Source organism: Talpa occidentalis, unplaced genomic scaffold, assembly GCF_014898055.3.
Source record: "Talpa occidentalis isolate TD23 unplaced genomic scaffold, MPIMG_talOcc4v2.1 talOcc4.5, whole genome shotgun sequence".
Classification (NCBI taxonomy): domain Eukaryota; kingdom Metazoa; phylum Chordata; class Mammalia; order Eulipotyphla; family Talpidae; genus Talpa; species Talpa occidentalis.
The window spans coordinates 66,103,802-66,116,609 of NW_023604861.1; the positions used below are offsets into that span (position 1 = coordinate 66,103,802).

The 12,808-nt window shown below is 33.3% G+C and overlaps 1 protein-coding gene across 2 annotated transcripts in view; it reads right to left on the reverse strand.

The window, feature by feature from the left end:
• The window catches only part of RNF17 (ring finger protein 17), a 190,819-nt gene that overhangs the window by 31,051 nt on the left and 146,960 nt on the right, over positions 1 to 12,808 (reverse strand). For both annotated transcript variants that reach the window (XM_037527382.2, XM_054701227.1), the window contains 3 exons: positions 12,562 to 12,677; positions 11,116 to 11,402; positions 9,598 to 9,761 (listed from right to left, as the gene is read on the reverse strand). In XM_037527382.2, coding sequence (XP_037383279.1) covers positions 9,598 to 9,761; positions 11,116 to 11,402; positions 12,562 to 12,677 — 567 coding nt within the window. The remainder of the gene's footprint in view (positions 1 to 9,597; positions 9,762 to 11,115; positions 11,403 to 12,561; positions 12,678 to 12,808) is intronic.

Genomic DNA, 12,808 nt, shown 5'->3' on the forward strand with positions numbered 1-12,808 from the left:
TGGAAAAAATATTACTGAAATTCAGATGCAAGCACAAAAGACCCCCAAGTAGCCAAAGCTCTCCTAAAAAGAGGAAAAATTGTGTTATTCTATGTCCAGACTTCAAATTATACTATAAAGCTATAATAATTTAAACTGCATGGTAGTGGAACAAAAACAAACACAGAGATCAAAGAATAAAATTGAGAGCCCAGATTTGAAACCACACTTAAATGGATAATTAATGTATATCAAAGCAGTGAAGAATAGACACTGGATGAGGAAAGCCTCATCAATAAATGGTGGTGGGAAAACTGGTCATACAAAAAATGAAACTACACCACGATCTCACACCATACAAGAAAATCAACTCAAATTGGATAAAAGACATGGATGTAAGGCCTGAAACAATAAAATACATAGAAGAAAACATAGCGAACATAATCTGTGACATAAACGAGAATTACCTTTGTGAATCTGTCTGCAGCAGCAAGGAAAACAAAAGAGAATATAAACAACTTGGATTACATGAAACTGAGAAGCTTCTGTATATAGCAAAAAAGACAGTAACCAAAACAGAGAGATACTCCCAGAATGGGTGAAAATATCTGCACACCATACATATGACAAAGGACTGATATTAGAGCTCATATAACTTGACAAAAAGCAAACAAAATGGGAAGAAGATTAAAATAGGCACTTCTCCAAAGAACACATACCAGATGGCAAATTGGCACATGAAAAAATGATGATCATTACTTATCACCAGGGAAATTTAAATTAAAACTACAATGAGATACCACCTCATACCTGTGAGAATGGTCCATATTAAAACAAACAAACAACCCACTCAGAAACGACAAGTGCTGGCATGGATGTGGAGAAAAAGGAATCCTTTTACATTGTTGGTGGAAATATAAACTGACTAAGCCCCAATGGAAAGCAGTGTGGAGACTTATCAAAATACTGAAAATAGATCTGCTACATGACCTAGCAATTTCACTCCTAGATATTAACCCAAATAATAAAAAATACTAATTTGAAAGGAGACCTGCACTCCTATGTTTATAGCAGCACTATTTAGAATAGCTAAGATATATAAACAACCTATATGCCCCAAAACAGATGAGTGGTTCAAGAGTATGTGGTATACAAAAGCAATTTACAGATTCAATGCTATTCCAATAAAAATTCAATGACATTCTTCAAAGAAATAGAACAAATATTGATGAAATTCATATGGAACCACCAAAAACCCTGAATAGCCAAAGCTCTCCTGAAAAAAAAAAAAGGGGGGGAATGGAGGTATCATACCCCAGACTTCAAACTACACTAGAAAGCCATAATAATCAAAACTGCATGGTATTGTAACAAGAACAGACACACAGATCAATAGAATCAAACAGAAAACCCAGAAATAAACTCCCAGATTTATGGTCAACTAATCTTTGACAAAGAAGCAAAGAATATAGAATGGAGCAAAGAAAGTTTGCTTAATAAATGTTGCTGGGAAAACTGGGCTGATACATGCAAAAGAATGAAGCTTGACTACTACCTCACACCATGCACAAAAACCAACTCAAAATGGATTAAAGAACTTGACATAAGAAACGAAACCTTAAAATATATAGAAGAAAATATAGGAGAAACACTACATGACATACACCTCAGTAACATCTTTAAAGACTCATCACCCAAAGTAGTGATAGTGAAGGATAGGATAAACAACTGGGACTACATCAAATTAAAGAGCTTCTATACAGCAAAAGAGACATTAACTAAAACAAAGAGACACTCCTCTGCTTGGGAAAAAAATCTTTACACACAATACCAATGATAAGGGACTGAACACAAAAATCTACAGAGCTGATGAGATTCCACAAAAACAAAGTAAATAACCCAGTCAAAAAATGGGCAGATGAGCTAAAAAGAAACTTTTCCAAAGAGGAAATGCAAATGGCCAACAGGCATATGAAAAAAGGTTCAAAATCACTTGTAAATAGGGAAATGCAAATCAAAACCACAATGAAATACCATCTTACACCAGTGACAATGGCACATATCAAAAAACTAGCAACAACAAATGGTGAGGCTGTGGAGAAAAGAAACTCTCCTACACTGCTGGTGGGAGTGCAGACTGTTCCTACTCTATGGAAAGTTGTGTGGAGGTTCTTCAATCTGCTAAAAATGGAGCTTCCATATGATCTAGCAATTCCACTCCTAGGGATCTACCCAAAGGACACAAAAACATTAATTCAAAAGGATACTTGCATCCCTATGTTTATTGCAGCACTATTTACAATAGGTAAGCTATGGAAACAACCCAAATGCCCCAAAATAGAGGATTGCATCAAGAAGATGTGGTACATATACACAATGGAATATTATTCAGCAACCAAAAAAGATAAACTCATGCCATTTTCAGCAATATGGATGGAGCTGGACGGGATCATGCTCAGTGAAATAAGCCAGAAAGAAAAAGAAAAATACCAGGTGGTCTCACTTATAGCAGGAATGTAGAGGATCCAAATAAGGGATCAGGAAAAAAAACTATAATAAAGTAAAAATCAAAATCAACAGGTAACTATAAACCAGAGACATACTACAGGTGGGGGGGATAAGGGAGTAGAATCAAAACAAGGGTGGGAAGAGTACAAGGGACCATGGTGATAGTTCACAGGTGAATGGGTGGTGGGTATTTTACAGGGACTATAACCAAGATGAAAATGCATACATTGCAGAAAAATGAAAAATGATGTAAAAATATTAAAAAAAGAATATGTGGTATATATACACAATGCAATACTACTCAGTGATTAAAAAAGACAAACTCATGCTATTTGCAGCAACATGGATGGAGCTGGAAGGGAATATGCCAAGTAAAATAAGTAGAATGATAAATACTACATGGTATAACTTATATGATGAATATAGAGAAATAAAACAAAGGGTCAAACAAAGACAATCTTTAAAGCCAATCCTTGAAATCTGATCATAGATCTTTGGCAACCAAAAGAGGAGGCGGAGAGGGAATAGCATAGCTGACTACGTTGGAGGACTATGCTTGGTGGTATAGAGCTACAATGACCGCAACTAAGGGTGGAAATCCTACATTGCCAAAACATTAACAAGGATGTAAAACAATTGTCATTAGTAATAATTATAAATAAAAAAAGATGTTGTTGAAATGATACCAAGAAACCTATTTACATTGGGAGAAGTTATTGTCCATAGCCCTTCTTCAGGTAAGAGTGGATACTAGAAGTGGGTTATGTTTAAGTCCCTTTGAAATTATCTTTGAAGACCATTCAAAGTTTCAGTTTTGAACACTGCACCAGATGCAGAAGAAAAATGCAGAATCAAACAGTAAACATAAAGGAAAATTTAGCTGTAACCATAACTTTGCTCTAGTATTTCTATATCTCCAAGTGAATTATTACATCTGTTCATACCTGATCATCTGGTCTTACTCAACATCAGGCAGAGTAGAGATGCCCAGGTCTATGGTCAGAAAGGTAAGTCTGATCCTTATGATACCTGGCATACCACTTACACTTCTTTAGAACTTAACAGGTATAAATCCTGGGTGTATCACTCCAGACTTAAAGCCCTGGAATTTGGTGACCTGGAGATGAAAACCTATCGGTCTTGTGAACCTCTCAAAGGCCTGAGATACTTGTTTATAAAAAGGCAAAAACTTTTTTTCTCTTTCAGCTTCTGTTTCAGGATATCCCAGGACTGATTTCCTAAAGAATATTGGAAACCCCAACACAATGAGTAAGGCTAAGGGTCTTTCTCAGTAATTGTTTTAAACTTATTCTCCTTCCAAAATCTAAGGTACATAGGATAGCATCTGGAAATATGTGCTTTTGTTGACACTCTCTAGTTTGGAAAGAACTTGGTTCTTATTTTGGCTTTTAATTTTTATTTTTCAATTTGGATTTTTGCATTTTTTTTTTAAACGGGCCTATGTTTGCTTTCCCCCATTTGTTTCCCTGTGACTATTTCTGCAATCGTATGTGTAGTTTGGGTGAACATGCAGCGTGGCTACTTCAATGTGAGTAATAATGCCTTTCTGTCAGATAGTGGTGAAAGGAATCTAGCCTCAGAAAACTAATATTTTGTCCGTGTAAGAAAGCAAGGAGAAAGTTCTGTGTCTTTGTAAATTTGTGTAAAACTACAATTTCATAGATATTCCAAGTGGGTTAAATGAAAAAACTAAGGAAGGAAGTTGTGGTCTCACTTATAGCACATATATTGTAGACTATATGTCTTCCTCTCTTTGTCTAATTGTTTTGATGTTTGGAGGATAAAAATTAGCATAGATGGTGCTTATAGAAATTTTGAGCTTAGAAATGCAATGGGGATCACAAGGAAGGAGGGAGGGAGGAGCACAGGGGACTGTGGTGATGGTACATGGATGAACTGGTGGAGGAAATTCTATGGGGACTACACCTGAGGGGGGAAGAAAGCATTGTTTAAAAAGGGACAATGATGTAAAATATATATAAATTAAAAAAATAAAATTAAAAAAAGAACGAACTACAATGGGCACTAGTTTAGGTGCTTCCAGGAAGCATGGTTTGGGATCTTTGGTTAATAATAACTAATCTGAAATGTTAATGATTTGATTTGAAACATGTATGTCTTTAAAGTTTTGGTATTGTATGTAATGCAATATTATTCTTTTCTACCCTGTGTCAGTTAGGCTGGGTACAGTTGTGACAGCCTATCATGAACTGCTTACGTTCTTAAACATCTGGTATAATGGGAGTTGGGAAATTAAGGGTTTCTAAAGGCTAAAATACCTAATTGTGGACCTGAAATAATAATTTTTGGCTGTCAGCACTGTGCTGGGTGACTCCAGGAAGAGCTTTCATATTTTAGGTTGTCCTTGTTGGGTAATGGTATTTTCTCCAATACTTATGATAAACTTCCTAGAAATCTAAATTAGGAAAAATTGGCAGTCTTTGGTTTAATTGATTAAAGGAAATTTTATGGAACCTCTGTAGAGTTCCTGAACACCCCATAAAATTTCTCTTTTTCCATAAAAGAAAAAGACATTAGATGAATTTGACCTATTTGGTATATATCTGGTAAAATGGAACCTACTAGGAAGCACTGTCACTTGAGAGAAATGTTTAAACTTAGTATACACAACTGTTAATATTGGTGTTCTATAAGAATTATTATGTGAAACTTCTTCAGTGTCTTATATGTTCTATATAGGATTGCTTGTCCATTCTGGTAGTGGTGGCTGGTAGTGGTTGTTCTGCAATGTTATAACGTTGAAGGAAATTTGTCAATTATGTTTGTTATTAATAGGATGTTTAATTTTGGTTATTTCACAAATATTAACATTTGTGGATATTATTCTGGAGAAATAAACAGTATAAAGACTTCCACAATATTTAAAGGCCCACGCTAATGGATGGAATTTGAGACTGAGTTTTCTCCATAGGATTTAATGGAATATTATGGGGAGATTATAACAGGAATAGTGAAGAACCGCCTCTCAGCAAATGGGTGACATTCACAGACAACCAAATTGTAAAAGGTGGAGCTACCATGTGGACTTTAGGAAGATGGAGCATAGGTGGGCTATTCTCTTTTGACTGGTTTCTGATTGTGTACACTGGTCTCTGCTCTGCAGACACTGTGGGTGAGATATGCCAGATTTGGTCATCTATTGACCAATAAATTTTATCCTCCTCATCTTACCTTTTCTCAGTCCATGTGTAAATAAATAAATCCTTTTAAATCCATTTTCTTGTTTCTTTCTGGGTATCCATTTTTGGTATTCTTAGGTGTACGGGCAGGGACTCACAAACCAGGTCATCTCCTTTTCCGTGGATTTGCACCATAACACTATTACTACTTTGAACAAACCATTGTGTTATGTCAGTTAAGCATAAAAAAATAAAAATTTTATCTTTGCTTATTTCTTCTTCAGTTCTCTTCTTATAGATCTGAATTCCCTTCTTTCAATAAAATTTCTTACAGCAATTTTTTTACAAGTCTGCTTGAATGTTGAATTGAATGTTCTTTTAATTTCTGAGAAAGCCTCTTGTTTCTCTGGATTCACCTCACTTTGAAGGATAATTTCACAGAGTACAGAATTCTAGATTTTTCTCTCAAGACATTAAGTATTTCAATCTACTACTTCTTGCTTCAGTGTTTTTTGAGAAGTTACGTATAGTTCTTATCTATGTTTCTTTACAGATATTTATTTCCTCTGGCTTTTATCAATTTGAAACTTTCTTTTACTATAGTTTGAAATTATATGCCTATAGTTTTTTTCCCTGTTTGTTTTTGTATTGATTCTACTTGGTGTTCTCTGAGCTCCTAAATCTGTGGTTTGATGTCTGACATTAATTTGGGAAGAACTGAGTCATAATTGTTTCTTCTGATCCCTTTTTTCTACTCCTCTGGTATTTCTATTTTTTTTTTTTTTTTTTGGCCTCAAGAATTTTTTTTTGCTATTTTTTTCTCTTTATTAGTTTTAACTTCTTGGTTTTTAAAAAGATTTTATTATTTATTTTAACAATAATTTAAATTTTTATATATTTTTTACTTCATTTTTGCACAATGTATGCATTTTCATCTTGGTTATAGTCCCCATACAATTTCTACCCTCTTTGTTTTGATCCTACTCCCTCCTCCCGCCCCCCATAGTGTGTCTCTGGTTTATAGCTGCTTGTTGATTTTGATTTTTACTTTATTATAATTAGTCTTTTTTCTGGTCCCTTATTTAGGTTTTCTAAATTCCTGCTATGAGTGAGACCATCCGGTATTTTTCTTTTTCTGACTTATTTCGCTGAGCATGATCCCTTCCAGCTCTATCCATGTTGCTGCAAATGGCATGAGTTTATCTTTTTTGATTGCTGAGTAATATATTGTGTATATGTACCACATCTTCTTGATCCAGTCATCTATTTTTGGGCATTTGGGTTGTTTCCATAGCTTGCCTATTGTAAATAGTGCTGCTCTAAACATAGGGGTGCAGGTGCCCTTTTGATTTAATGTTTCTGTGTCCTTTGGGTAAATATCCTCTTATTTCTATTATCCATGTTATACTTCTTGTAATTTTTCCATGGTCCTTGAGTATTCAGTTCAGTTCTTGGTTTTCAGTTATAGAAGTTTCTATTGATGTAACTTCTAGCTCAGAGATTCTTCAGCTGTGTTCAGTTAACTAATAAGTCCATCAAAAGCATTCTTTATTTCTTTTGATTTCTAAAATTTTTGTTTCTTTCTTAGCATTTCTATTTCTCTGATTATATTGCCCATTTATTTTTGCATGTTGTCTATTGTATATGATAGAGTCCTTAGCATATTCCTCAATTGTGTTATCTTTTAGTATGCCTTGCAATTTTTTCTTGATAACTTGCTACGCTGTACTGTGCACAAGGAACTGCAATATATAGGTTTGGGGTAAGAGTTATACAGCCCTATGATTAGGTCTCTGCCTTTTAGTGAATCTTATATCTCTGGACTGAACTGCACAAGTGTTTCTCATGTTTTGGTCACTCTCCTTAGGTGGTAATGTATGGGCTGAATGGACTGGATTTGGGTATTTCCTTTCTATGTGGAATGTTATAATTAACTGGAATTGGGTAATTTCTTCTCATGCAGGTTAGTTACATTCTGATAATACTCCAGCTGGTTAGGCTTTGATTAACCAGTTTCACAGTGACAGCAGGTCTTATTTAGAAGAACAAAATCCCCTGGCATATTTCAAATCGTTTTCCCACCACTGCTAGGTGCATAAGAGGATTTTTCTCTGGCATTTACTGTGAGGCTAAGGTTAAGCTCCTAAAAGTAATTCTCATAGAACTATGGGGGTGGGGCACCTCACTATGCTCGGATGCCCCTGGAGTTTTAATTCACAGAGTTGTACACACCAAGTCTCCAATTATTCTTCAATTGCAGTTTTAGTCATCATTCTCTATTCCCATTAAGGTGTGAATCCTTATATTTGGCTATCTGCCTCCTAATCTTTAGGGTAGTGGTTTGCCCTTTGCCTTCCCTCTTTTATGGATCTGAGGGAGTTGTTGTTTTTTCAGACTGTTTGGTTTTACTTGTTAGGATAAAGTGGTGACTTCAAGCTGTTTACATGTGAAAATGGGAACCAGGAATCCTCAACAAACCATTTTTGAAATGTTTTAATTTTGATAATTCAGTTTCTAAATTGTGGTAAGAATAAGAAATGTCAATTTCTTTTTGTTTTTTTTTTTTTGCCCCAATTATTGTAATTAACAGATCATTGTTTAAGTGGACTGGCAACAAATATTTAAAAAATAAAACAGAATTAAATGAATGCAAATATCTGAACACATCATAGAGTGTAAGGGTTATTATAGTTTCATACACTATTTTTTAATGTATATAATAGGACAGACTTTAAAGGATATCTGGTTAGGGAATGAAAAATTATTATTTTATATTTGAAGTATAAAGTGACCATAGTGATGGTTAAAATATCACAGTACTTTTAAAGAAGTTTTTTAAAAAAAATATTTGGGCAAAAATAAAGTTTACCACTATTTATTTGGTTTCCACATATATAAATTCATTAATTATGATTAACAGTGAAAACTGAATTTCAGTTTATTTTTGTATTAAAGTAGTTAACTAAACAATTCAAATGCATGTGAAAATGAACTCATGCATATAAAATTATGAGCCTATAAATATCAATATACCTTAATACCCAAAATTTAAAACCACTTTACTTCTATTAAAACAATTTAGAGCTTGTACTCTAGTAATAAAATATAAAATTGGTCAAAAATTTTAGAATCAGATACTTGGATTTAATTGCAGCATCGTCACCCACTCATAAGGTACTTTTGGGCAAATTCAACTTTCTTATTAATAAAAGGAATTACTATCTCTTATCTATGATAGTTGGAAAAAATTATAAAATGCAAATATACATATGTGAAAGAAGCTGTAAAGCCTGAAATGTTATCATCAAATAATAATATACTGCTCTGCAAGTAGAAACAAAAGACTTACTCCTTAATTTTTACTCCCCTCCTAAAACTAAAATTTCCAAGTTGTAAATGAAGTGCATTATCAGTTTTATTACTTTACTTAGTAAATGTATTATAAATGGAGGTATATTCATCTATATTCATATATACACATTTTTTCACAGTGAGTTCTTTGTGAAGATTTTTCATGAAACTCAAATTATTTTCATGAAACTCTCAGTATTCTGCAATATAATTAACCCTTATGCAAAAAGGATAAATTAGCTGGGCTATAAACAATTTGTTAAGGAGATATTTAACATGCTGGCTAACAAACATTTTATTTAACACATTGTATTAAAGAGATAAAGGCTGTCAACTGCAAGTAAGTGGCACCACTAAAATACCATACTGGCCAAAATACCAGTATGCCTGGAATTTTTTTTTGTTATTTAGGCTACTAAATATAGTTTAAAATAAAACTTATTTTTATAAAAAACTGTATAAGGCATCTGACTGGTCTTTCTATAGGATTAAAATAATTAAAGTGTTCTAATCAAACTTTCATGCAATTACATTTTACAAGACAATTAATGTCATAATATTTAGTCTTAAAACAGTCATTATAGAACTTCAGACTCACCCTGATAGTGCCGCCAACAACTTCCATTACTTTGCCTCGATACCACATAGTATCTGATCCTCTTATAGCACAGGCCTCTCCTTTTTTCCAGAAATAAGGCTCCAAAAGACCAAGGCATTTTAAGCTACTTTGTATTTCATTCATCATTTTTATTAGCTCAAATTCTGGAGAAATTATTAAAAATATAAAGCATTTTAGGAAAAATCCCCTATCATTTCCAATAGGAAGCCATCAGTAATCTTTAATCATTTCATCACTTAGATATAAGGAATTAGAAATTAGTTCTCATTTAATAAATAGAGCTTTAATAAAAATCTCAGTGGCTTCTATGTTTCAAAATATACTTCTGATTAACAGCAAGCAAATGACTATTCTGCTCTCTGGTTATAAATACAAGTTGTATTTTGGGAGTGCAAGCATCATTAAAGTTCTAAACACAAGTCACGTAACCCTATTTATGAACTACCACTGCAAGATGTCAGCTTTACATCATACCTAAGTAAGATTAGAGCAAAAATTATATGGTACTTGATGCACTGATACAGCATAAGCTGGGGTTAAAAAATTAAAATTCTAATCTTGCTCTTTACTGCTAATTTACTCATTATTGATACTACAGAAAGCAAGCTCTGAGTTAGTTCCCGTATTAGTTATACCATTTTAGCTATGTGACCTTGCATAGTTCCATTACCTTCATAAACTTCAGTTTATTCTTTTATAAACTAGAAAAAAAATAGCTGCATTATTAGTATTGTGGGAGATTAGATGTAAAACATCTAAAACACTACCAGGCACGTACACCCAACCAGTATCAGCAGTAGCTATTTACACATGTAGAGCAAAGGTTCTGGATTAAGTATTATTGTTACAGGTTTCAAACACTGTTCACTTCTTCTAGAATAGCCAAATGCACGTATTTATTCTGTTTTTAAATGAAAAAGAGTATTTAGGAGATCAAAAAGTGAGACAAAAATTTTAACAAATTCATACATGCCATATCCTCATTCATAGGTAGACTTTTTATGGAGCTAATGAATCTTATGTCTGTGAAGGTTAGAGTTACTGTGAGTTATTGTGTATTCTGCACATACTCTGCAGTAAAGAAGCATTTACACGTAAGTCTAAAGAGATCCCAGAATGGATCAGAATATTCTCAAAGCATACTGCAGCTCCAGTCATTTGTCATGACTTCTTTTTTCATTCCAAACAAATATAAACAGCCTTCTTTTATCTTCTTAGCCTCCAAACTTGTGTAAGGGCCAGGTCTTACAAACCTGGAACTACCACAATCCTTATCTTCGTTCTAATGGCTATTCTCAGTGTCTCAATGGTGACTTTTATGTGCTAGGTACTGTGGAAAGCAGTTGTGTGTGTTATTTCACTTAACCCTCTCAACAACCCAGTGAAAATGAGATTGAAAGAAGTAAAATATTTACCCAAGGTGCTTTAATCCATGTTTATCTGACCAGAGAAAAAACTACTACTTTTACCAACACTAAATAATATAAAAGATCTTACCTGAAAATTTAGGTATTGCAAATATAGTTCCATCATCACCAATGCAACTGACTATTGCCTCAAATACTTTCATGTTGGGAATAGCTGGTGGTTTATAACATCCAATAGTTCTTGGTTCTACATTTTCCCCCTTAATTTCAGACACCATCTGCTCACTGATATTATCAGCAGTTTTGTCAGGGTCAAATTTAATTTTAATACACTTAGAAATCATTGAGTCTTCTTGTTCCAGGGGAATTTCCAGAGACTTTTCAAATAAGGCATGGCTATTTTCTAATTTATTAATTCTGTAACATCCAAAAAAAATGTCTAAACATGAGTAAATAAAAGTGTTCTGGGGAAAACAATATAAAAAGAATCTTCAAATATATTTAAGGTTTAAAGAAAATGTTTGCTTTAAAATTACTTTAAATTATGAATGAACTTGATGAAAAAAAGCATTGTAATTTCACTTAACCACATTAAATCATCTTATTTATATGCTATTCTCTCTTAAAAATCTTTTAATATGTATAATCCAAGTATTATACTACAAATTTGCAAGATGTTACTAGAAACTATATCACCTTCAATTTTAGTTCCATCCACAGAGAGGCCAAACACATTTTGCAAGTTACCAAAATTCATAAAAAATACAAAGATAACATGAGTCCCTTAAATAACAATATATTATTATTAGTAATAGGCTAAAAATCCTAGAAGGAAATATTAATATTGCTTATAGCAGTAGAAATATTACAGATTTTTGTTTCTCCTACTTTCCATATACAATTATGTATCAATGCTTAGATAAAGTAATTACATAATTCCTCAACTAACACAGTTCCCTCATTGCACCCAGCACTGACATAGCTAGTAGTTTTAATGCTATAAAAACAGTAAAAAAAAAAAAAAAAAACACCTTTAGTCATAGATATCAGGAGTATTAACTTGCTTAAGCACTTTTTACTTTAACATTTCTATTATCAAGGAATTGCTTTAACTTAAAACCAGTGAAACTGGACAGAGACACACACAGAACTAAAGACGTAACTGAGCGATATGACACTGTCCAGACAACTAGGGCAGCAACTACCATACCTTGCCAACTAAATCATGCCAAATTTAATTTGATTTCTCATTGTTTTTCTATTTTATTAGGGCCAAGGTAAGATAAAATAATGTAAGATTTAAAGAGATCTGGCCATACATGGTACAAAGTGGCTACTTGGGACATATGTTTGCAATTCCAATACCTCTCCACATTTTGAAGGAAAGAGGTAAAAAGATGAAGCAGAGGTATAGCAATATCCTGCTCCTTTTCTCCTTGGAACAATGATACTTAGTACCTGAAAAGATTCTTAAATGTAAAAATTGTTCAGTTATGTTGTCTACTACCCATTTCTATTTTACACAAACATATTTGGGCATACACCATTTACAAACTAATGATAAAAAAGTCTATACCTCTTTTCTCTCAGAGCCAAACCCTTTTTAATCAAATATTTAGAAACATCAACACGCTCTCCTTTTTCATCTCTGCAGAAAATTTTCACAGGTAATGGCCATGATGTGTTGTTTTCCTGAAGTGATTAAAAGCAGAGTAAATGTAAAACACAAAAATGAAATCTTATAAACAATATACTTTTTATAGGCATTTCCTTCATGTTTTTCCAAAGCAGGAAAAAAAATGTTCCTAAGCAAGTGAATGAAT